Genomic DNA, 25,755 nt, shown 5'->3' with positions numbered 1-25,755 from the left:
TTGGACATGATTTGGAACACACACTTAGGTCCCACCACAGTTGACAGTGCATTTCAAAAACCAGGCCATGAGGTCGAAGGAATTGTACGTAGAGCTCCGAGACAGGATTGTGTCGAGGCACAGATCTGGATAAGGGTACCAAACCATTTCTGCAGCATTGGAGGTCCTCAATTACACAGTGGCCTCCATCGTTCTTAAATGGAAGAAGTTATGAATCACCAAGACTCTTCTTAGAGCTGGCCGCCCGGCCAATATGAACAATCGGGGGAGAAGTGCCTTAGTCAGGGAGGCGACAAAGAACCCAATGGTCACTCAGGACAGAGCTCCAGAGTTGCTCTGTGGAGATGGCAGACGGAAGCCACTCCTCAGTAAAAGGCACATGACAGCCCACTTGGAGTTTTCCAAAAGATTACAAGATTATCTGGTCTGATGAAACAAAGTTTGAACTCTTTGGCCTGAATGCCAAGTGTCACGTCTGAAGGAAACCTGGTACCATCCCTACGGTGAAGCATGGTGGTAACCGCTTCATGCTGTGGGGATGTTTTTCAGCGGCAGGGACCGGGATACTAGTTAGGATCGAGGGAAAGATGAATGGAGCAAAGTACAGAGAGATCCCTGATGAAAACCTGCTCCAGAGCACTCAGGACCTCATACTAGGGTGAGGGTTCACCTTCCAACAGGACAACGACCCTAAGCACACAGCCAAGACAACGCAGGAGTGGCTTCGGGGACAAGTCTCTGAATGTCTTTGAGTGGCCCAGACAGAGCCCGGATTTGAACCCGATCGAACATCTCTCGAGAGAGACCTGAATATAGCTGTGTTGCGACGCTTCCCATCCAACCTGACAGAGCTTGAGAGGATCTATAGAGAAGAATGGGAGAAACTCACCAAATACAGGTGTGCCAAGCTTGTAGCGTCATACCCAAGAAGACTCGAGGCTGTAATTGCTGCCAAAGGTGCTTCAACAAAGTACTGAGGATAGGCTGAATACTTATGTAAATGTTATATTTTTATTTTTAATACATTTGCAAACATTGCTAAAAACCTGTTTTTGATTTGTCATTATGGGGTACATTGTGTAGATTGATGAGGAAAAAAATATATTTAATACATTTTAGAATAAGGCTGTAATGTAACAAAATGTGGAACAAGTCAAGGCATCTGAATACTTTCCAAATGCACTGTATAGGAGGGAGATTCCAAGATGTGGGAAGTGTCAAGGAGGGCATGGTACAGAGGATTGTATAGTTTTGGTGGAAATAGTACTGTTTGTCAACTGTAAGGGTACCCATGTTGCTGGGGATCTGAAGTGTCCGGTGCGAGAGAGGCAGTTTGAGGTGACCAGAGTCAGAGTCGTGCAGAAGGTGTTGTATGCTGAGGCAGTGAAGAAAGTAGAGGAGCATGGGTAATGGTTGAGGGATCCTGAGAAGATCGCTTTTAGTAGTAGATCTCTACCAGCACAGAGGGATATGCCTATGAGTGATATATGCTTCATTAAGGTTGGCTTCTTAGTGTTCATAGCAACGGTCCTCAACTGTATCGCATAAATGGAATGAAAATCATTGAAAATTCATGTTGTGATGGCAGCTGCAGAGAAGTACTTGGGTGTACGAGATTGGATTTCAGAAGAGTTCCAGGATGTGTTGCGTGGTGGTGTCTCATCCTCCCAGGCTGTTGGCATTGTGCAGGAGCAGATCGGCTAAAAAGGGAAAGGGGGATACCTAGTCAGTTGTACAACTGAATGTCTTCAGATGTAATGTGTCTTCCGCATTTAACCCAACCCCTCTGAATCAGAGAGGTGCGGGGGGCTGCCTTAATTGACATCCACATCTTCTGCGCCTGGGGAACAGTGGGTTAACTGCCTTGCTCAGGGGAAGAACGACAGATTTTTACCTTGTCAGCTCGGGGATTCGATTCAGCAACCTTTCGGTTACTGGCCCAACACTCAAACCGTTGGAAGGGTGTTTTTTTTTCACCTTTCCCCTTTTGTTTCACAAAGTGTAATGGATTTATACTATAGTCCAGGTGGGTGCTTTTAATGCAACATATTGGATGCCAACCGCCGTTAAACCTCACAGAAGAAGAAGAAGTCAGCCATTTGTGATGCTCGTCATTTGGTGCGACGCAGACAGGGTGGCGAGAGTAGTGAAACAGAACAGTCATTGTCTGTTCTTTTGAGTTTTGATGTTGAGTCTTTGCCCGAAAAAGTGATATTAGGATATATAAGTTATCCTGTATGAGCTTTTGGGCCAAATACATTACGTTGTTACGAGTGTCAAGCTTATGGGCATGTGGCAGCAGTGTGTAGGAGGGAGGTTTGAGAAGTGTGCAGAAGGGCATGAGACAAAGCAATGTGTAGCATTGGGGAAAGTAGTGGTATGTGTTTATTGTAGGGGTGCCCATGGGCCTGGGGATCAGAAATGTCCCGTGCAGGTTGAGGTTTCCAGGGTTAGAGTAATGCAGAAGATGTCATATGCTGAGGAAGTGAAGAAAGTAGAGGAAGATGGGTCAAGGGGGAGGGATCCTGAGAGGAGTGTTGTGAGTAGTAGATCTGTACCAGTACAGAGGGATAGACCAACTAGTGATATATGTTTCAGTAAGATTTGATTTTTTGCATTTATAGCAATGGTTATCAACTGTACTGCAATGATGGAACGTAAGTCGCAGAAAATTGAGGTTGTGGTGGCAGCTGCAGAGGTATTTGGTTGTGCGAGACTTGACATCAGAAGAGTTACAGGGTGTGTTAAGTGGTGATGTCCCATCCTTTCAGGTTGTTGGCATGAGGTAGGACTAAATATATTTAAATAGTGGAGTGTTTTTTATTTGACCTTTTATTTAACTACGCAAGTCAGTTAAGAACAAATTCTTATTTACAATGACGGCCTACCCAGCCAAACCCTAACCCAATCGATGCTGGGCCTATTGTGCACCACCCTATGGGACTCCCAATCATGGCTGGTTGTGATACAGCCTGAAATTAAAACACAGTCTGTAGTGACGCATCTAGCACGGAGATGCAGTGCCTTAGACAGCTGCTCCACTCGGGAGCCCCTGATATGTAGAGCGGTATTTAATTTAAATATTTTTTAAATGTCATTTTTGGGTGAGTTAGATGTTTGTTTATTATTTTTGGGTGAGTTAGATGTTTGTTTATTATTTTTTTTCAAGCAAAGTATAAGGGAGTTGTACTCCAGTCTAGTAGGTGTAGGTAATTCAACATATTGGATGCCAACCGCCCTTAAACCTCATCGAAGAAGAAGTCAGCCGGTGCGTATGACGTAACAGTTCTTACCGGAAGTTAAAAAGTACACAACATAGATGGCGGCGTCCAACGAGACAATGTTGAGAAAACCACACGTGGGGAAAAAGAGAAAGGTAAAGTTTTACATTTATCATAACACGTTTACAAGTAGATGACTTACATCTGATCAGCTAATGTAGCTATATTCTATTCTCGGTCCTACTTTTTTGATCCTGCAACGCTGATTAAAGGCTACACACTGATTGTAGCCCTGATCCCCTATCCAATTTTCTCAACGCTTTCAGTAACATTACACTGCTAACGATTTAGTGACTGCTGCAGCAGTTTCTCAAAACGCGTTGTTTGCTAGCCATTTTGTTGATACGTTTTCATTTGTTTGGATAGAGAGTATACTATTGAAATCCCTTTACTTTTAGCTAGCTACTCTTTCTTCTTGAGGGCTAACGTTAGTAACGTAAGCGTCGATGCCTCTACTGTCTGTCTAGCTACCACTGAAACTGGTGTAAAGGCACATGAAAAAGTTAATTATCTGTAACATGTTAAGGTTTTTCGTAATATGTATAATGGACAGCATACAAAAAAAATGCAGTCCGCTCCAATTAATGTGTTGTTATTTGACTTCATGATTGATATCGGTTTGTTCTGCAATCAGCCTCCAACGAGATACTGGGAGGGCACAGAGAAAGACGGGAAGAATGATGGAAAGAAACAGAAAGAAGGGGACAACAACGAACAGACTCCGCAACAAAATAAGACGAGGACAAAGGAAGGAGGAAAGCGAGGAGGAGCAGGAGGAAAGCGAGGAGGAGCAGGAGGAAAGCGAGAAAAGCGAGCAGGAGGAAAGCGAGGAGGGGCAGGAGAAAAGGTCATATCAGGGGTAAGTGGTAGGCCAATCTGTATCACTGAAGATTCTTGAAATGTTTCACCCTATCCTTTAAGTATTTTTCATGAATGTTTAATTAAATCCCACAGAAATCAGATCCATTCCCAGGCTCAGCACTTGTCCCTGAAGAGAAGTTGAAAAAATTCAAGAGGGGAGTGAAGGGAGAACTGGTGAGGCATGTTTGAATGCACATTCACCAAGACATTCTGTCAGAATAATGTCACTTACTAATTTTGAAAAGAAACCATAGTTTTGTACATGTACGGTAACTTTTTAGTAAGTTGTAAGGTTTTTCCCCATCCCTCTCTCCCCAGCCCCCTTGGCCGCAGTACAAGCTCAGAGATGTGGTCATTCGATCAGAGGCTGCCTCAGACCTGGCCCAGAAGCAGAATGCACGATATGACCTTATGCTCCCAGAGGATGCTGGGTAATGTCAATACATTTGCAGGGCCAAGTTTAGTAGACAAAAATGGCTGTCCCGCTATCGTCTCTGCAACTTTCTGTTTTTCTCTGGTCTTAGGTTCCTGGAGGGAGACAAAGATGAGGACACATGCACCATCTCACAGGATGACATCGCTGATGCTGTGGATATTACCGCAGGGGCAAAGGTGAGACACTGAAGGGGCAATAGCTAGGTTTCCATCCAATTGGCGACAGATTTTCATGCAAATATGCATATTTTCGCACCAGTGCTATGTTTCCACTAAACAGACTTGTTGCAGATAAAAATGATGATGTAGTGCACACAATTTACTTTTTCGCTTACGTTTTCATGTACCGAATAAATGTCTACATTTCAATGTGTTTCCATCGCATTTTCAACTCTACTAATAGTTTTGTCACAAAAACATGCATTAAATAGCAAATGTGCTTATCTGGTCTTGGCACATACGCTCTAGCCAACAGCTCTCAAATACGGTGCGGGAAGGCTAGTCTACATGAGATTGTTATTGATATAAGAGCGAGAATATTCTTATTTGTGAAATGGCAGTCAATCATCGATCATCATGTCACCAGAATAAGACCCTTGATATTTATTGGAAAGGAGCATCGAGCTCATCATCAATCAATCAAATGTATTTATAAAGCCCTTCTTACATCAGCTGATGTCACAAAGTGCTGTACAGAAACCTAGCCTAAAACCCCCAAACAGCAAGCAATGCAGGTATAGAAGCACTGTGGCTAGGAAAAACTCCCTAGAAAGGCCAGAACCTAGGAAGAAACCTAGAGAGGAACCAGGCTATGAGGAGTGGCCAGTGCTCTTCTGGCTGTGCCGGGTGGAGATTATAACAGAGAACCTGGCCAAGATATTCAAATGTTCATAGGTGACCAGCAGGGTAAAATAATAATAATTACAGTAGTTGTCGAGGGTGCAACAGGTCAGCACCTCGGGAGTAAATGTCGGTTGGCTTTTCATAGCCGATCTTTCAGAGTATTTCTACTGCTCCTGCTGTCTCTAGAGAGTTGAAAACAGCAGGTCTGGGACAGGTAGCACATCCGGTGAACGGGTAAGGGTTCCATAGCCGCAGGCAGAACAGTTGAAAGTGGAGCAGCAGCACGGCCAGGTGGACAGGGGGCAGCAAGGAGTCATCAGGCCAGGTAGTCCTGAGGCATGGTCCTAGGGCTCAGGTCCTCCGAGAGAAAGAAGAAAGAATTAGAGAGAGGATACTTAAATTCACACAAGACACCGGATAAGACAGGAGAAATACTCCAGATATTACGGACTGACCCTAGCCCCCCGACATAGTAAATACTGGAGGCTGAGACAGGAGGGGTCAGGAGACACTGTGGCCCTGTCCGACTATCACCAATCACTTTCACCACCCTGTAACTTATTTATCTGTAGCCTAATAAACTGCATGGTTTCCAGAGTCGTAGTGGGAGGACCACACACCATGTCATCATGTGACTCCCAAGTTTCCTTCGAAATAATGGTTCTTATATTAATATTTGCACATAAAGCAGTTTTCACCACCATTTCTCACATAATACATTTTACAGTCGCAAAAAGATCCCACCGCGTCAAACAAACAAAAGATCTTACTACATTTATAAAATTGTACTGAAATGTGCTGCTTCCATCACAGCTGTTGTGATTTTTTTCTTACATTTTCATCCAGTTTTTATATATGTCATTTCAATTTCCCACAGGCAGAAATGATCTGAGTTCTGTCTTTTTTATAACGATGGATCTGTCTGGGGGTGGTGGTATCATTGAGTTGAGAGCCAGGCCAGTAATAAGGGTTGCCGGTTTGAACCCCCAAGCTTCCTGGGATGGAATCTGTCCGTCAGCCGGACGGGAAGGGTCCGTCAGTCGGAGGGTTACCGGGTTCAATATCCCTGTATACTACCACCATTGAGCAAGGCACTTTACCCCTAAGTGCTCCAGAGGCTCTGCCACCGCCCCTGTGCTGCTCCCAGCCTGTGTGTGTGTGTGTCACGTAGGTACTGTGTGTCTGTCATGTAGGGTACTGTGACTGCAAATAATAAAGAATATCCATGCAAATGTAGTATTATTATTGTTGTTTTCTAACTCTGTCACTCTCTCCCTCCACAGTACTTTAGCCTGACCCTGTCTCAGTTTGGGCCTTACCGACTGGATTACAGCAAGACTGGGCGGTCAGTTTCATGTTGAGTGTGTTCTGTGCAAGCAGGCCAGATATTCTGTTTGTGCTTTTATTGTTAGAGCTGGATTTGCTGGGTAAATTAATTGTGATTAGTTGTTTTAGTCCTGGGAAGTCTGATGTTTTGTATGTGTGTGTTCCCTATATTCCAGACACCTGCTGCTTGGTGGCAGGAGAGGTCACGTGACCTGCCTGGACTGGCAGTCCAAACAGTTGATGTGTGAGATGAATGTGATGGAGACAGTCAACGATGTAAAGTGAGTACACACAATTACATTCACACACTCATTTACATTCAGTTTTAGGCATAATTTCCTCCTCCCATTAACTCATCCTAATCTGTACTTTTCTGTGTCCACTAGGTGGCTCCACAGCGAGGCTTTGTTTGCAGTGGCTCAGAAGAAGTGGCTGTATATCTATGACAACAAGGGCATCGAGCTCCACTGCATCCGCAAGTTCAACGATGTTCTCCGCATGCAGTTTCTCCCCTACCACTTCCTGCTGGCTACAGCAGTGTGTAAACTTATACTAACGTTGTAATATGTGTGTTTGTGTAAGGGGAATCAATTGTGTAATGAGTGATTTACATTTTACATTTACATTTTAGTCATTTAGCAGACGCTCTTATCCAGAGCGACTTACAGTAGAGTGCATACATTTTTACATACTGAGACAAGGATATCCCTACCGGCCAAACCCTCCCTAACCCGGACGACGCTATGCCAATTGTGTGTCGCCCCACGGACCTCCCGGTTGCGGTCGGCTGCGACAGAGCCTGGGCGCGAACCCAGAGACTCTGGTGGCGCAGCTAGCACTGCGATGCAGTGCCCTAGAGCACTGTGCCACCCGGGAGGCTAGTCATATGTGAATCAAGATAAAGGCAAGCTCTGGGGGTTACACAAGTCTTCAGGTCTCAGGTTACTTGTCTCAGGTTACTCAACACAACAGGTGATTGTAGTCTCACCCGTGAACTCATCCTGTCTCTCTCTACCCCCCTGTCTTGTTACCTCTCCTCCTCCAGAGTGCGACAGGCTTCCTGCAGTACCTGGATGTGTCAGTGGGTAAGGAGGTGGTGGCCATCTGCACCAAGGCTGGCCGGCTTGATGTGATGGCCCATAACCCTCACAACGGCATCATCCACCTGGGCCACTCCAACGGCACTGTCACCCTCTGGACGCCAAACCAGAGAGAGCCACTTGTCAAGATGCTCTGCCACCAGGGAGGGGTGCGCTCTGTCGCCGTCGACAAGACTGGCACGTGAGTCCCAGTCAAAGACATAATGTAGTTCTGGTTTTGTTATGAGTGGTTTTGGTCTCTCAGCCATTGAAAGGGTGGTTATGTTGTGCAGTGTAGCTGTTGTATTCAATATGATATCCACATTTGGGTCAGTGTTTTGTGATTGGTCTTTGCTGGTGTACTTCCCTAAAATGTCCAGCAGGGGGCTGTCCTGTAACACTCTTCTGTCTGTGCAGGTACATGGTGACCTCTGGCATGGACAAGAAGCTGAAGGTGTATGACATCAGATCCTACCGGCCCCTGCAGTCCTACTTCCTGCCTGCGGGAGCTTCCTGCCTGTCTCTGAGTCAGAGGGGCCTGCTGTCCGCCGCCACAGGAGACATAGTCCAGGTCATACATGCTGCTTATAATTTTGCCTATGTTTTTGTCCCATGCCTTTTGTATTTTCCTGTGGTCTTCTTGACACTGCTATTCCATAGTTCCATTCCAGCAAGCCATGGTAATGCCTCAGAGCTATATTGACCTATATTGTCCACTGAATCTAGAACCAAGCATACTAATGGAATTGACAGAACTGGAACCGGAACTCAAATACTCATTAAGAGGGAGAGAATGGATTGCTCTGAGGCAGCAACACGGTGCCCAGCTCTAATGCTGTCCAAACTCTCTGTACTTTTCCTGACCCTGTTTTTTTTTCCCACTGAGTATTCGTTAAAGGAAAAATCTACCCAAAACCCCTCATTCCTTTAATTTACAGTGTTAAATAACACTGTGAGGAGAATATTTTTTTTGTGAACAAATGTTTCCTTTTGGTGTTATAATAAGGTTGTTAGCAACATGGAACATCATTGTGGAAATCTGCAGCTCAAGTCGACTACAAAATCCACAATGCAATTCTCTCTCTGGGCTGCTGTCTTGAGAAATTCTATAGGAAGAGAGACCGCAAAAATGTTATCACCAAGAATGGTACAGAGTTGAAAGCTTAACAAACATAATCGGGTCTCTACTTTTATAGAAAAGTACAACCTCTTTTGTCTACGTGGCAGTTTAGCAGATGTGTGGAAACAGGGGTGGAAGATTGTGTAAAAGGCGATTGCATTGTCTGTGCAGATTAAGATAGTGCAAGGGCTCAACCGTATAACTGTGTTTGTCACAGTTCACACTATAATGTGATCCTTTCTGAAAGGTTCTACACAGCTGATTTCATGCAGATAGTAAACCCACGGGATGTCTCACATGCTGCAGTCGCACCTAAACGGATCGTAGCTATATGCCCAAAGACACGTTTGTTTCAGGTTAGAAAAAACACTAGCAGATAACAAGAGACTAAGCAGTAAAACACGGGATAGCATGACTAATTATGTAATTTCTACAACACTGCCTAGTTAGCTAGAAAACGCTGCTACACACGATAATACCAAAGACAATATCAGCATGTAACGTAGCTAGTTATCAAGGAGTGAATGGGAGTCTACTGGGCGCTAGCACAAAAAAAACAACATTGGCACGAATTTCGTCAACACTAAGTACAACATTACAAATCTTTTCTGAGAATTGAGATAAAGAACTTGCTATCTGTGGTATCGTATAGATTTGGAATCGTGCCATCACATATTTGAGGAAAATAGGGACGTTTCTCGACATATACACTGACTTTGAGAAGGGATTGCGTGACGATTAGCTTAGCAACCGCGTGACGACAACATGAACGCGATTGGTCAACAGTATGCTGGGTGGGGCGTTATATGTTCATTCATTGGATTCCTATCTCCTTTCTATAATATCTCTGGCAACGGCGCAATGCACACTGGACTAGAGGCAGACAACTAGGAAAAAATGTGCTAGACCCTCCGTTAAATAAAAAAATTATCGAGGTAGGAATATTGCAAAAATATGATCAATGCCACATTCAAGAGAAGACAACCTCCCGCATTATGACAGCGACCAGTGTTTAAATCTGACATGTATAATATGTTTTTGTGATCTAAAAGTCGTATTCCTATTAACTTCCAGTGTAGTGAGAGCGACTTTATCACGGTGCTACATCATACCGGATTGTACGGCAATAACTCAGATAAACGTGAACTGACCCAGGGAATCCGATAGAACATCCCTCAGAGATGCACAAAACAATATAACATTCAAAAATGGTGAACCTTTCCTTAAATGTCTGAGTGTTTCTCTGTTGGAACCTCTGTGCTCATGTTGATATCTCTGTGGTCACGTCTGCTTGTCTGTGTAGGTGTACAGAGATGTGTGGGGCACCCCAGTGACCAAGCCCTACATGGCCCACAGGGCAAAGGGCTCAGTGTGGGGTGTGCACTTCTGCCCCTTTGAGGACGTCCTAGGGGTGGGCCATGGAGAGGGCTTCACTAGCATGGTCGTACCAGGTCAGAATGAAATTCAGATTCAATCCATATTCTCCTTCCTGTGTGGCGTGTCCAATTGATCTAAATTCTGATTGACCCCAACCCTGGTGAACAGTCTCTAACTCCGTGCTCTCTCTCCACCGTAAGGTGCTGGCGAGCCCAACTTTGACGGTCTGGATGCCAACCCGTACCGCAGTGCCAAGCAGAGGCAGGAGTGGGAGGTCAAAGCCCTACTGGAGAAGATCCAGCCAGAACTGATTGGCCTGGACCCTAGCCAGCTCAGCCAGGTGGACCACTCCACCTGGGAACAGAGACATGAGGACAGGGTCCAAGTACTGGTCAGTACTACCAAGGGATGGAAGCAGTTTAGCAGAGGGATATTGCATATTGAGAATTAAGATGGTGACAAATCTGAACTTTGTCATAAATCATTACATTTACATTTACATTTAAGTCATTTAGCAGACGCTCTTATCCAGAGCGACTTACAAATTGGTGCATTCACCTTATGATATCCAGTGGAACAACCACTTTACAATAGTGCATCTAAATCTTTTAGGGGGGGGGGGGGTTAGAAGGATTACTTTATCCTATCCTAGGTATTCCTTAAAGAGGTGGGGTTTCAGGTGTCTCCGGAAGGTGGTGATTGACTCCGCTGACCTGGCGTCGTGAGGGAGTTTGTTCCACCATTGGGGTGCCAGAGCAGCGAACAGTTTTGACTGGGCTGAGCGGGAACTGTACTTCCTCAGAGGTAGGGAGGCGAGCAGGCCAGAGGTGGATGAACGCAGTGCCCTTGTTTGGGTGTAGGGCCTGATCAGAGCCTGAAGGTACGGAGGTGCCGTTCCCCTCACAGCTCCGTAGGCAAGCACCATGGTCTTGTAGTGGATGCGAGCTTCAACTGGAAGCCAGTGGAGAGAGCGGAGGAGCGGGGTGACGTGAGAGAACTTGGGAAAGTTGAACACCAGACGGGCTGCAGCGTTCTGGATGAGTTGTAGGGGTTTAATGGCACAGGCAGGGAGCCCAGCCAACAGCGAGTTGCAGTAATCCAGACGGGAGATGACAAGTGCCTGGATTAGGACCTGCGCCGCTTCCTGCGTGAGGCAGGGTCGTACTCTGCGAATGTTGTAGAGCATGAACCTACAGGAACGGGTCACCGCCTTGATGTTAGTTGAGAACGACAGGGTGTTGTCCAGGATCACGCCAAGGTTCTTAGCACTCTGGGAGGAGGACACAATGGATTTGTCAACCGTGATGGCGAGATCATGGAACGGGCAGTCCTTCCCCGGGAGGAAGAGCAGCTCCGTCTTGCCGAGGTTCAGCTTGAGGTGGTGATCCGTCATCCACACTGATATGTCTGCCAGACATGCAGAGATGCGATTCACCACCTGGTTATCAGAGGGGGGAAAGGAGAAGATTAATTGTGTGTCGTCTGCATAGCAATGATAGGAGAGACCATGTGAGGATATGACAGAGCCAAGTGACTTGGTGTATAGCGAGAATAGGAGAGGGCCTAGAACAGAGCCCTGGGGGACACCAGTGGAGAGAGCACGTGGTGCGGAGACAGATTCTCGCCACGCCACCTGGTAGGAGCGACCTGTCAGGTAGGACGCAATCCAAGCGTGGGCCGCGCCGGAGATGCCCAGCTCAGAGAGGGTGGAGAGGAGGATCTGATGGTTCACAGTATCAAAGGCAGCCGATAGGTCTAGAAGGATGAGAGCAGAGGAGAGAGAGTTAGCTTTAGCAGTGCGGAGCACCTCCGTGACACAGAGAAGAGCAGTCTCAGTTGAATGACTAGTCTTGAAACCTGACTGATTTGGATCAAGAAGGTCATTCTGAGAGAGATAGCAGGAGAGCTGGCCAAGGACGGCACGTTCAAGAGTTTTGGAGAGAAAAGAAAGAAGGGATACTGGTCTGTAGTTGTTGACATCGGAGGGATCGAGTGTAGGTTTTTTCAGAAGGGGTGCAACTCTCGCTCTCTTGAAGACGGAAGGGACGTAGCCAGCGGTCAAGGATGAGTTGATGAGCGAGGTGAGGTAAGGGAGAAGGTCTCCGGAAATGGTCTGGAGAAGAGAGGAGGGGATAGGGTCAAGCGGGCAGGTTGTTGGGCGGCCGGCCGTCACAAGACGCGAGATTTCATCTGGAGAGAGAGGGGAGAAAGAGGTCAAAGCACAGGGTAGGGCAGTGTGAGCAGAACCAGCGGTGTCGTTTGACTTAGCAAACGAGGATCGGATGTCGTCGACCTTCTTTTCAAAATGGTTGACGAAGTCATCAGCAGAGAGGGAGGGGGGAGGAGGGGGAGGAGGATTCAGGAGGGAGGAGAAGGTGGCAAAGAGCTTCCTAGGGTTAGAGGCAGATGCTTGGAATTTAGAGTGGTAGAAATTGGCTTTAGCAGCAGAGACAGAAGAGGAGAATGTAGAGAGGAGGGAGTGAAAGGATGCCAGGTCCGCAGGGAGGCGAGTTTTCCTCCATTTCCGCTCGGCTGCCCGGAGCCCTGTTCTGTGAGCTCGCAATGAGTCGTCGAGCCACGGAGCAGGAGGGGAAGACCGAGCCGGCCTGGAGGATAGGGGACATAGAGAGTCAAAGGATGCAGAAAGGGAGGAGAGGAGGGTTGAGGAGGCAGAATCAGGAGATAGGTTGGAGAAGGTTTGAGCAGAGGGAAGGGATGATAGGATGGAAGAGGAGAGAGTAGCGGGGGAGAGAGAGCGAAGGTTGGGACGGCGCGATACCATCCGAGTAGGGGCAGTGTGGGAAGTGTTGGATGAGAGCGAGAGGGAAAAGGATACAAGGTAGTGGTCGGAGACTTGGAGGGGAGTTGCAATGAGATTAGTGGAAGAACAGCATCTAGTAAAGATGAGGTCAAGCGTATTGCCTGCCTTGTGAGTAGGGGGGGAAGGTGAGAGGGTGAGGTCAAAAGAGGAGAGGAGTGGAAAGAAGGTGGCAGAGAGGAATGAGTCAAAGGTAGACGTGGGGAGGTTAAAGTCACCCAGAACTGTGAGAGGTGAGCCATCCTCAGGAAAGGAACTTATCAGGGCGTCAAGCTCATTGATGAACTCTCCAAGGGAACCTGGAGGGCGATAAATGATAAGGATGTTAAGCTTGAAAGGGCTGGTAACTGTGACAGCATGGAATTCAAAGGAGGCGATAGACAGATGGGTCAGGGGAGAAAGAGAGAATGTCCACTTGGGAGAGATGAGGATCCCAGTGCCACCACCCCGCTGACCAGAAGCTCTCGGGGTGTGCGAGAACACGTGGGCAGACGAGGAGAGAGCAGTAGGAGTAGCAGTGTTATCAGTGGTAATCCATGTTTCCGTCAGTGCCAAGAAGTCGAGGGACTGGAGGGAAGCATAGGCTGAGATGAACTCTGCCTTGTTGGCCGCAGATCGGCAGTTCCAGAGGCTGCCTGAGACCTGGAACTCCACGTGGGTCGTGCGCGCTGGGACCACCAGGTTAGAGTAGCAGCGGCCACGCGGTGTGAAGCGTTTGTATGGTCTGTGCAGAGAGGAGAGAACAGGGATAGACAGACACATAGTTGACAGGCTACATCCAACACTTCCCACAATCATGCATTGATGTTGTGAGACTGAATGTTGTGTGGTTTGATTTCAGGGCTTTGACCCGCTGGCCAAGGAGAAGTTTACACCAAGGTTAAAGACCAAAGGTCGGAGTTCAAGTGGAAAAGTGGAAAAGCGCAAGAAGCAAGTGGCACATGAGGACCAGAGGGTGAGTTCTATTACTACAAAGACACCATGCAATTTATATGGAATTATGTCTTCATTATTTCATCTTTTGATATTTTACTAATTATGTGCGTCTCCCTTGGTCTTTCTGCTTCCTACCCGCTCTTGGTGGCTTTCCTCCACTCAGGATGTGATCAGGCAAACCGTGGAAGACAGGATGAAGATAGATAAAGAGAGGAAGGAGAAAGAGAAGAAAGAGGCGGCAGCAGCTGGTCAGAAGTCTGCTCTGGACAGATTCAGGAAGTAAGACAGGGACCAGTGTGTGTGTGTGTGTAGACGCCTCTGTGGGACTGAGCGTTGACCTTTCAGATAAAGGGCACATTCTGAGTATGGGACATGTTCCTCCGAATCCCAGCCAGAATTCTCCAACAGCCACTGCAGACACACAGAACATGCATACCAAACTGTATGAGATGACTTGGAACTGCATCATAATCAGTGCCCTGAGCTCATTCTGTGTGACATTTATAAACTGTCAGTGTATTTCATATCAAAATCTAATTTTATTGGTCACATACACATATTTAGCAGATGTTATTGTGGGTGCAGTAAAATGCTGTCAGTGTATTTATGTCAGTTGGAAAGGCTGTCATGAAGTATAATCACCTCCCTTCTCTATTGTGACAATTATGATCGGTGTTTTCAGTATAGTTTAATACTGTTACTTGACAAATGTTTTATATAAAAAAACACATGTCATTTGTGAAATAAAAAACATTTGTTCACAAAAAAAGTATTTGTGGCGTATTGACCAGTCCTTTTCCATCAGTGGCAAAAGATTCCACATTCTACCTCTATAATGTGTCAATTAACTTTAATGTAATGCTACAGACGTGGAAGTCAAAAGTAGGATGAAATGTCATCTATCCCCGTTGCTCTCTTTCGGTCTGCTGGAAAGCAAAAACCAACCATCAGTTTTATCTACACAAACACTACTACGACTTTGACTACTACCAGCATGTCATATCAGTGTGACATACTAGCACAGCTTTACCAATGTTTTTTTTTTGAAACCACTAAACAAAATGCATACTTATTGATATTTAGATTCTTCCACAGTCTTTGAGAACATTGGGATAAAATGTTCTGTGAACATGAACATTCTTGTTACTCCTTGATGGTTTTTATTACTTTTTTAAAACTTTCCACACCAACTTTCTCATGTGGGTTTACTAAAATGTGTGTATAAAGAGGGGGACTGAGCCCTGTGGAGTACATCATTTGGGAAGAGGCATCGTCTCAGAATGATGGGTGCTGTAGTTGTGCTGGTGTTGCTATTCTGTCTGTCTGGAGCACAGACTCGGGGTGAGAGGTGAAACTACTACAACAACAATTCAAGTTGACTGAATCTGGAATGAGCTGAGAGACTTGGTGCACAACCAGGAAATCACAGTGGCGGAATAGAGAGTAGAGCTGAGGAACATGGAGGTCAGACTCTGGGAAGGTGGAGGAGCTGAAGAGAAACAATGCAGCCCATCAGCACACCTGTCAGCCATAGAGGCCTGACTGAATGCAAGTGAAAGCCAGGTGGTGGAGCTGAGTGCTGCTAAGACCGTACTGCCGTGCCACAAGAACAAGGTGGAGGAACTAGAGAGAATGCAGCCTTGGACTGGGTGACTGAGAATGATGTAGAGGAGCTGAAGAAATACAAAACACCCTTAGAGGCCAGAGTGACAGCTAGTGAGAGCCAGGTTGAAGAAAGAAAAGCCCACCTTGGAGGCCAGAGTGACAGCTAGAGAGAGCCAGGTTGAAGAAAGAAAAGCCCACCTTGGAGGCCAGAGTGACAGCTAAAGAGAGCCAGGTTGAAGAAAGAAAAGCCCACCTTGGAGGCCAGAGTGACAGCTAGTGAGAGCCAGGTTGAAGAAAGAAAAGCCCACCTTGGAGGCCAGAGTGACAGCTAGTGAGAGCCAGGTTGAAGAAAGAAAAGCCCACCTTGGCCAGAGTGACTGCTAGTGAGAGCCAGGTTGAAGAAAGAAAAGCCCACCCTGGAGGCCAGAGTGACTGCTAGAGAGAGCCAGGTTGAAGAAAGAAAAGCCCACCTTGGAGGCCAGAGTGACAGCCAGTGAGGCCAGGTGGAAGAAAGAAAAGCCCACCTTGGCCAGAGTGACTGCTAGTGAGAGCCAGGTTGAAGAAAGAAAAGCCCACCTTGGAGGCCAGAGTGACAGCCAGTGAGAGCCAGGTGGAAGAGCTGAAGAGAGAACACAGATCACAAGTGGCATTCTCTGCTGGCTTGGGTGACAGCGTTGCAAGCCCCTTCAACATTGAGACATCACTGGTCTGAGTTTTCGCCAACATAGGCACAGCCTACAACCGAACTACAGGTATCATTACTAGTGAAAGGAGTCTTACCTCAGATTCACCGCCTGCGATCGGCATGCTTCTGCTGTAATGGGTGTGAGGTTTTATAAGAATGTCCAGTCAATGATTTGGAATGGATCAACCACAATGGGAGTAATGAGTTTGTGACTAGAGGCTTTGGAGCTGGAGAAGGGGGATGTGGTCTACCTGCATCTCGATGAAGGCCAGGGGCTCACTGATATTCAAGGCAACCACAACACCTTTACTGGCTTCCTACTCCCTATGTGAGGGTAACACCACCTCTGAATAATACAATTGCAACAGAATTAAGCATGAAATGTTTGCGTCTCTTTGGGGTTTTGTTAACATTTCTAAGCAGACCGGTAACAAGTGTGGTTTACCTCACTCAGTAATGTTTTTATCAATGCTCATTGACATTGGTCCATTAATTGCATGCAGGTCTTGCTTCAAGCCTTCTTTCCAGCTGACCACTTACAATTAAGTGTTTGTTGTCACAAATGACAGAAAATATTACTAGAACTGGTTAAGCATATAATGGGTAGAATAAGATACCTGTCCCATGGTTGCTAGGCAACCACGAGGGAAGGTTATAGCTGTGGCCGGACTTTGTTTTGCTTAATTATCTTTCCGGCTCACTGTTTGCATTCCTCTTTTCATCACCTATATGCATCTAACCCGCAAGCCTCTACTCACACCCAGCTGTAATTGTCCTATCCTTATCTTATCCTTATATAAAGGTTTCATAGTTGGACAGAAAATCAAAGGGGGCAAAGTCAACTGTTAAAGATTGTGAGAGGGTGTGAGTGTGAGAGTTGAGTGAGTAAATGGGAAAGAGAAATAGAGAGCGAGTAGTTTAAAAGGTGAGAGTGACTGTTATTGCAGTTCCAAAGATATTCAGTCTAAGAAAGGGTATGATTGAGGGCTTTATTATTTATCAATCCATTCTTGCACACACACATTTTCTGAGTACATTCACACATCCTTCATACTAATACATCTTCACAGAATAGAATACTCAATATTCATTCTAGGTGAGGGAGGAGGAAGAACATACATGGCTACCCGGATCTGTCTTTGTTCAAACAATGCGAATTACAATGTTTCAGTTCACTTCTCACGTTAGTATTGAAAAGGTTATTGGAAACACTCCCCAATAATACATCCCCCCCAAAAATCCAAGAGATGTCCCTTTGTCTACAACATACACTCATAAATAATGTTGAAAACTGCATTTTAATTTGTATTGGATCTCCTCAGCTGCATTTACACAGGCAGCCCAATTCAGATTTTTTCTCTCTCACTAATAGTTTTTTTGACTAATCAGATCAACTCTGAAAAAGATCTGATGTAAAAAGATATACATTTGGTCAAAAGACCAATTAGTGGGAAAAATATCAGAATTAGGCTGCCTGTGTAAACGCAACCCTCTTGACTACAGAAGAGCCCTCTGCAGCAGTGGACTGAATCCCTCTCTGGGTCAGACAAATCATTACCCTCCCAGCCCAGAAAAACCAATGCATGTCTTTTATTCACACTCTACTTGCTAAACATGACAGTTACATAAGTTATTGAAGCGGGGTTATAAATACTGCATCTGTGTGTTTGTGTGTGTATGTGTTCGCCTATGGCAGTCCATCTCATCTGGTCTTCTTCATGTCTTGAGTGCTGCTGACTGACCATAGCGGTTGAACCACCAGGGAAGACGGGCTGACTGTGTACTGAGGTGCTCCCTCTGCCTCTGTTTCTTCCTTTGTTCCTTCAAGTTTATCTATAGAACTGCACAGATGAAAGCAAATCATCTATTCAGAATTCAGTTCAGATGAAGGACAGGAGTCGATGAGAGGAAACAATGAAAGAAAACCACTTGTTTTGATTGACATTTCAGCTGAATACATAATCGAGAAAATGCTTGGTACTACTGGAGTGATCTGGAGTGGGTGGGGGAAGAGAGAAACCATCATTTACATTTTCACCATATTATTAAAGTGGAAGCAAGAGTTAGTTGCATTTTGGCAACTTCATGCATCTTTAGTGCTAATTTTTCATAACTTTTTTTTCAGAAAGCAGCTTGAGTCTACTTAGGCAGTAAGTAATCTTACATAGTAGCTATACAGAAGAGACTATATACTAAGTCCTTTTGCAGGTTGTTTCAGTCTTACAGTAAGCTGATTACCTTATGCTTGTCTTGTGGCAGGGCTTGTAAACTATTACAGACTACAAAGGGAAGCACAGCCACAAGCTGCCAAGTGAAACGAGCCTACCAGACGAGCTAAATTACTTCTACGCTCGTTTCGAGGCAAGCAACTCTGGTGTTCCGGACGACTGTGTGATAACGCTCTCCGTAGCCGATGTGAGTAAGACCTTTAAACAGGTCAACATTCACAAGGCCGCAGGCCCGGACAGATTACCAGGACCTGTACTCCGAGCATGCGCTGACCAACTGGCAAGTGTCTTCACTGACATTTTCTACCTGTCCCTGACCGAGTCTGTAATACCAACATGTCTCAAGCAGACCACCATAGTGCCTGTGCCCAAGAACACTAAGGTAACCTGCCTAAATGACTACTGACTTGTAGCACTCACGTCTGTAGCCATAAAGTACTTTGAAAGGCTGGTCATGGCCCACATCAACACCATTATCCCAGAGACCCTAGACCCACTCCAATTTGCATACCGCCCCAACAGATCCACAGATGATAAAATCTCTATTGCATTCCACACTGCCCTTTCTCACCTGGACAAAAGGAACACATATGTGAGAATGTTATGCATTGACTACAGCTCAGCGTTCAACACCATAGTGCCCACAAAGCTCATCACTAAGCTAAGGATCCTGGGACTAAACACCTCCCTCTGCAACTGGATCCTGGACTTCCTGACGGGCCGCCCCCAGGTGGTAAGAGTAGGTAACAACACTTCCGCCACGCTGATCCTCAACATGGGGGCCAGTACCCTCCTGTACTCCCTGTTCACTCATCTCATGACTGCATGGAAAGGCATGACTCCAACACCATCATTAAGTTTGCTGATGACACAACAGTGGTAGGCCTGATCACCGACAATGATGAGACAGCCTACAGGGAGGAGGTCAGAGACCTGGCATAGTCACCCGGCATAGTCACTTTAACTCTACCTACATGTACATACATATTACCGACATGGCCAACACAACAACCTCTCCCTCAACATGATCAAGTCAAACGAGATGATTGTGGACTACAGGAAAAGGAGCACCGAGCACGCCCCCATTCACATCGACGGAGCTGTAGTGGAGCAGGTCGAGAGCTTCAAGTTCCTTGGTGTCCACATCAACAACAAACTATCATGGTCAAAGCACACCAAGACAGTCGTGAAGAGGTCACGACAAAACCTATTCCCCCTCAGGAGACTGAAAAGATTTGGCATGGGTCCTCAGATCCTCAAAAAGTTCTACAGCTGCACCATTGAAAGCATCCTGACTGATTACATCACTGCCTGGTACGGCAACTGCTTCACCTCCAACCACAAGGCACGACAGAGGGTAGTGCGCACGGCCCAGTACATCACTGGGACCAATCTTCCTGACATCCAGGACCTCTATACCAGGCAGTGGTATAGACTCCAGCCACCCTAGTGATAGACTGTTCTCTCTGCTACCGCACGGCAAGCGGTACCAAGTCTAGGTGCAAAAGGTTTCTCAACAGCTTCTACCTCTAAGCCATAAGACTCCTGAACAGCTTATCAAATGGCTACCCAGACTATTTGCATTGCCCCCCCCCCCCCCCTTTTTACACTGCTGCTATTCTCTGTTTATTATTTATGTATAGTCACTTTAACTCTACCTACATGTACATATTACCTCAATTACCTCGACTAACCATTGACTCTGTACCGGTACCCCCTGTATATAGCCTTGCTATTATTATTTACTGCTGCTCTTTAATTGTTACTTTTATTTCTTATTTTTTACTTTATCTATTTTTTACTTAACAGGTATTTTTCTTAAAACTGCATTGTTGGTTAAGGGCTTGTAAGTAAGCATTTTACTGTCAGGTCTATACCTGTTGTATTAAGCGGATGTGAAAAATAAAATTATATTTTAATTAGTAGAACATTCCATTATGCATTAATAACATTACTCTAAATTCTTACATTAATGGCAAATATCCTGTAGGTTATGTGTTTCCTGGTCAGTAATATTTACATATCTACAGCAGTGTTTCCCAACTCCAGTCCTCCAGGACCCCCAACAGTACACATTTTAGTTGTAGCACCAGACAAACTCACCTGATTCAACTCAATGAGGGCTTGATGATTAATTGACAAGTTAAATCAGGTGTGCTTGCCCGGGGCTACAACTAAAATGTGTACTGTTGGGGGTCCTGGAGGACTGGAGTTGGGAAACACTGGTCTACAGTATGTGTCTGTGTGTGTTCTAGCAGTCTTAAATATATCTTCACACTAATTCCCTTCAACTACTGATTCATATTCCTTCAGCTTTGACAAAATGCCAGCATTATAACATAACATAAAATACATTCAAATAGTCCTAAAAAGCTATAAAAATAAAAGCACATTTTCATAGTGCACAGTGATTCCTTACCATTCCCAATGAAATAGAGCACTTGTGCTATTCACAGTATTGAAATCCTGGCAGAGGCACAGCCCCCAAAACACAATAGTTTCCTATCCACGAGGGCAACACCCCCCTCACAGCCCCTGATCCACCCCCAGAAAGGTCCCCAGCATGGCCCGGACTTTACAGACCCCTAGGGAGGCGCGCAGGCCCAGCCAGGAGCAGGGGGGAGGGGAGTGGATGTCAGCCCAAAACCGGAGCATCTCTCTGGGGGAGATGTGGTGGATGGACACCATGGCCTGGTAGCAGCAGCGCCCGTAGGGCACTGCGGGCCCACCAGAGAACAGCGGGCAGTGGGAGGGCAGCACTCCAGCCGCACGGGCACACAGACCCACAAACACGTCCTCAGGGGGCAGAGGGGTGGGCAGAGGTGAGGCAGCGGCAGTCAAGGAGATCTTGAGCAGGGTGGAGCGAGAGAGGATGTAGGCAGTGCCACTGCAGTAGTCAGGGAAGACAGATGCAGGGTATGCCCCTCTAGGGAGGTAGTGCTTACTGTCTGGGTCTCGGTCTGGAGCCACGTGAAGGTGGACCCGGCCAAGGTACAGGTCCCCATGCTCGTAGGTGTTGGTCATGGTGCTCCTGTTCAGGTAGCGCAGCAGGGCCCCGGGGTTGAACAGGACGTCATCGTCCACCTTGGCCAGGAAGTGGGCCTGGGGGCAGAAGTGTCGGGCCCAGTTCAGCATGGAGAGGGTCTTCAGGGTCAGGTTAGAGTAGGAGTCCCAGAAGCGCCCTTGGATCAGGTCCCCTCGTTCCCGGGCCTCCTCTATCAGCAGCTTGGCTAGCCCAGGGTCAGAGGCCACCCCGACCATGAACAAGGTCATGACCCTATGACCCCTGACCTCCACCTCCCCACCCCACGTGTCCCTGATGGCCTGGCGGGCCATCTGATTGGCTGGGGCGGAGGTCACCATGGCGATGAGGTAGGGTTTGGCACGCTGGCAGACGAGAGGGCTGGGCATAAGGAGGTACTCCTCGGGTCTAGTTGGGGGGACACTTTGTGGGAGTATGATCCCCCCCTGCGCCTCTACCATTGTGTTCATGTTCATGGAGGTGGCCCATGACTCAATGGAGTCCACGAAGAGCAGAGCTAGCAGGGCAGCACTGACTATCAGCACACAGAGAGCAGGCACCACCCCGAACCGCCCCCGCTTACCAAAACGGGGCTTACACACCCACAGGCCCCGCCCCACCATGACCTCCAACCTCCACACTGCAGCACTCAGGCAGCTCCACAACTCACCCCTTCTCTCTTTATCCTCCTGTCTTCTTTCACGCCAGCTCTATAACTCAGAATTCTTATCTTTCCTCGTTTTACTTCCTTGCTGTGTCTTGTGTGTCTTTCTCAACCCTCAGTTGGTTGGCTGCAGATAACTCTCCAGATTGTTGGTGGGTGTTTCTTGGATGCTGTCACTCTGCAGGTGGCACGAGAGGTCCATTCAGTGCTGCATCACTGTATCCAGAGCAGGCCAGGGAAGCTGCGCGTTATAGAGGCAAATAGAATCGGGTTAACACACACACACACACATTGCCTGGAGCTGTCAATGGCTTCATATCCCACAATACTGTGCGTCAAAGCGTTGTCGTTATTCTCAGCGCAAATGAAAACAAAAGAGAGAAAGCATTTCCTAAAGGAGGACCCTGGCAAAGCTTCTGAATGAGCGGTATCCTTTGTCGCTTAGACCGATCCTTTAAAAATATAAGATGTGTAGCAGTTGATTCCTGCTATATAAATATCCTGATCATAAACATCACACTAACCCATAGACTACACGTATAGGCTACACATCCAACTACACATCCACCACCAACTGAGACATCGTGCAGTCTGTTAATGATTAACCTAATCTTAAAAACTCCACCCAACCACTTACAGGGAAAACAATAAGACTTACACTACAGAACTTCCCCTACGTATAAAAATGCAGTTTAACAGTATACCATGATTTGGTACTGATAGGCTACTGGATACTAGCCTACAGTTGTCATGAGCGTTTTGGCAACAAGAGCGTTACGCACGCAACATTGAAATATACTACATTTATTTGTTTTTAAATGTAAATATGATGTAAGTATGATTGAAGACACCCCAATCCTGATCTTATATTAGGCTACGAAAGAAATTGATACATATCGGATGCCTATTGCTTATCATTGTTCTGTAGTATTCAACTGTAGGCGCCAGCGAATTTGGGACTTTGAATATATGTATTATTGCATTATTATTATTATTATTATAAATGGTGCCCACTCTATAAAATAAAAATGCAATAACATCAAACCTTGAATCCAATGAAGACGACCATGTCAACACATCCTGTCCATGGTTCCGTTATCCTCCGCAATATTGTGGCTTCAAATATTCCCCACTGAGCATAATGCAGTAACAATCTCGTCACATCCGGATGCAGGCTGTACCATGCACTTAATGTTGAAGACAGACTGATGAGGTCAATTCATGCAAATACACGTATTCGACATAGACTGCTTGTGGTCGTGCGTTTCTCTTTTTAATGTAGGACTATTCGTAGGCTATAGGCTTAGTAGAGAAGATATTAGAAGAAGATAGATTTAGAATATATTATTGCATTTGACAATTCTTATGTTCTTGATAGTTGCATGACATCTTGTGGACGTGTTTGTAAATGTAGCCTATCTTGTCAAGTATCTTTGACCCTTCTGAGCATTATTAAACAGTAAGGGTTATGCTACACTACTTGTATGCCTATAATTATTGCTTTTTGATGACCATCAGAGTCTCAACTTAATACTTGAGACTTATGTTTGACCATAATGTGGCCAATATTTCTTTATGAGCCCTGCTATAGCGTTTCCCAAACTTAGTCCTCGGGACACCAAGGGGTGCACGTTTTGTTTTTTCCCTAACACTACAAAACTGATAAAATGATCAAAGCTTGATCATTACTTGATTATGTGAAACAACTGTGTAGTGCTTGGGCAAAAAAGAGAACGCGCACCCATTGGGGTCCCGAGCACCGAGTTTGGGAAACCCTGCCCTACTACATTTTAGTACTAATCAGTGCTAAAGCTCTGTATGTGACATAAGCTTTTACAAGAAGAGATGGTCTGCAATTGAGCAACCTTTTCATGCCCAAAATAATTCAGGCTGTTCTGGAGGCAAAGGAGGCTCCGAACCGTACAAGATGGGTGTACCTAATAAACTGACCACTTAGTGTCTATCCACCTCTTCCCAGTTCAAGATGTTTGTGTACAATATGGGGAAAGGGGGATACCTAGTCAGGTGTACAACTGAATGCATTCAACTGAAATGTGTTTTCCACATTTAACCCAACCCCTCTGAATCAGAGAGATGCGGGGGGCTACCTTAATCAGCATCCACATCATCGGCGCCCGGGGAACAGTGGGTTAACTGCCTTGCTCAGGGGCAGAATGGCAGATTTTTACCTTGTCAGCTCGGGGATTTGATCCAGCCACCTTTTGGTTACTGGCCCAACCCTCCTACCCACCAGCCACCCACCATATTGCCTTTACCTAGGATGTGCTTTTAGATTATAGTATGTAAATAAAACTCCTTAAATTACAGTCAGATTACACAGTCCACACAGTGTAACAGTAGAATAACAGGCATGTGTGGGCAGAGAGACCATGTGGTGGTCAATTTCTATATTATCAAATGAGGAGAGACAAACTTATGAGACAATTCAGAGTTATACTTAAACTGAATCTTTATTGGTGAGTGCTCTGCAATAGCGATGGCTGGTCGACGAAACACCCTCAGATGATTTGTTGAGAGCCCTGACACAAAGGATATAAATATATTTTATAGCAAAGATACACCCCCTGTCTTCATGACAAACAACATATGTGTGGAATGGGTCACAAGGTGAGAAAGGAGTATCACCCAGCCAGATAGCATTTGCTATGAAGACTGTTCTTATTGTACAGAGTTTGGCACCTAAAACAAGGCTCCGATTTCATCCCTGGTACTTCATATTACAGAAACACCATTCTATGGCATACATTAATTGTCAACTCCAGATACCTCTAACTCGAGTAAAACCCATGTCCTTGACCACACGCCTAGACGAGCTCACTGAGGGGAGTGAGCCTAAGTCATACACTATCCCAGGATAAGTGCAACATCAGAGATGACGTACAATGGTTCCAGACACTACCCCACACATCCTGTCTCAGACCTTATCTCCCCCAAAGCCAAAGGAGGGAGTGACTGGGCACAGACATTGTGGAGACAAGTAATTGGTTCTCCATTAATTACGCCATCCCTTCACATGGTTTGTAATAGGTAAAGATACATATCCACATATGAAGACAATGTTCCCTAATGTCCTCTTCTCTTTCTGATATTCTGCATAGCAACAGGGACATGTGATATGCAAGCCTGACTTGTCCCTTCTCTGGGCCCCAGGTGACTGAGGCCCATATGAAGGAGGAAGTGCAACTGCCAACACCAGAGTCCAAAGGGATATAATATAATAACAAGAGTTCAACAGTTTTAATCATATAAGCATTTTAAGCAGATAAGACATCTTAATTATCTATGTTACCGAGCTAATTCTGATTCTCCCGCCACAACCACCAACCTGTTTTTGAGAATACATATTCGGAAAACACAAGAAAAACAAGTGCCATGAATGATGTTCTGCCAAATTCTTCGGACACAAATTTTTATTTCAACAACAATAAGCATTGAAGCCTGGAAAAGCAATGTA

At 45.9% G+C, this 25,755-nt stretch overlaps 2 protein-coding genes across 3 annotated transcripts; one reads left to right on the top strand and one right to left on the bottom strand.

The window, feature by feature from the left end:
* Positions 1–3,273: 3,273 nt before the first annotated feature.
* On the top strand, positions 3,274–14,848 carry wdr46 (WD repeat domain 46). The gene is made up of 14 exons (XM_055932081.1): positions 3,274–3,376; positions 3,916–4,140; positions 4,236–4,316; positions 4,461–4,573; positions 4,667–4,754; positions 6,704–6,765; positions 6,923–7,027; positions 7,133–7,283; positions 7,792–8,027; positions 8,243–8,396; positions 10,249–10,396; positions 10,523–10,713; positions 13,982–14,095; positions 14,240–14,848. Exons 1-14 carry the CDS (start codon positions 3,320–3,322, stop codon positions 14,357–14,359), a joined length of 1,845 nt encoding a protein of 614 aa, XP_055788056.1. The 5' UTR covers positions 3,274–3,319; the 3' UTR covers positions 14,360–14,848.
* A 2,493-nt stretch (positions 14,849–17,341) lies between these two features.
* Positions 17,342–23,460, bottom strand: b3galt4 (UDP-Gal:betaGlcNAc beta 1,3-galactosyltransferase, polypeptide 4). Of its 2 annotated transcripts, XR_008760495.1 has the most exons (3): positions 23,326–23,460; positions 21,014–22,521; positions 17,342–18,207 (listed from the first exon to the last, which is right to left on the bottom strand). XR_008760495.1 is itself a non-coding variant. In XM_055932082.1 (2 exons), the coding sequence occupies exon 2, from the start codon at positions 22,237–22,239 to the stop codon at positions 21,121–21,123; it is 1,119 nt and encodes a 372-aa protein (XP_055788057.1). In that variant the 5' UTR covers positions 22,240–22,521; positions 23,326–23,459; the 3' UTR covers positions 17,342–21,120. The 2 variants fall into 2 exon arrangements, 1 of the variants encoding a protein (XP_055788057.1); XM_055932082.1 differs by having other exon boundaries at positions 17,342–22,521; positions 23,326–23,459.
* Between the last annotated feature and the right edge of the window lie 2,295 nt (positions 23,461–25,755).

This window comes from Salvelinus fontinalis, chromosome 8 (genome assembly GCF_029448725.1).
Source record: "Salvelinus fontinalis isolate EN_2023a chromosome 8, ASM2944872v1, whole genome shotgun sequence".
NCBI classification, from domain to species: Eukaryota; Metazoa; Chordata; class Actinopteri; order Salmoniformes; family Salmonidae; genus Salvelinus; species Salvelinus fontinalis.
Note: the sequence above shows the minus strand (reverse complement) of the source record. Positions and strands in the feature narration are given on the sequence as shown.

What these genes read in the sequence shown, in the direction of transcription:
- wdr46 (XM_055932081.1), top strand. Translation starts at nt 3,320, where the DNA reads ATGGCGGCGTCCAACGAGACAATGTTGAGAAAACCACACGTGGGGAAA. An exon ending in GAGACAGTCAACGATGTAAA is followed by an intron (nt 7,028 to 7,132) that starts GTGAGTACACAC and finishes TGTGTCCACTAG; the next exon opens with GTGGCTCCACAGCGAGGCTT. An exon ending in CCACAGGAGACATAGTCCAG is followed by an intron (nt 8,397 to 10,248) that starts GTCATACATGCT and finishes TTGTCTGTGTAG; the next exon opens with GTGTACAGAGATGTGTGGGG.
- b3galt4 (XM_055932082.1), bottom strand. Translation starts at nt 22,239, where the DNA reads ATGGTGGGGCGGGGCCTGTGGGTGTGTAAGCCCCGTTTTGGTAAGCGG.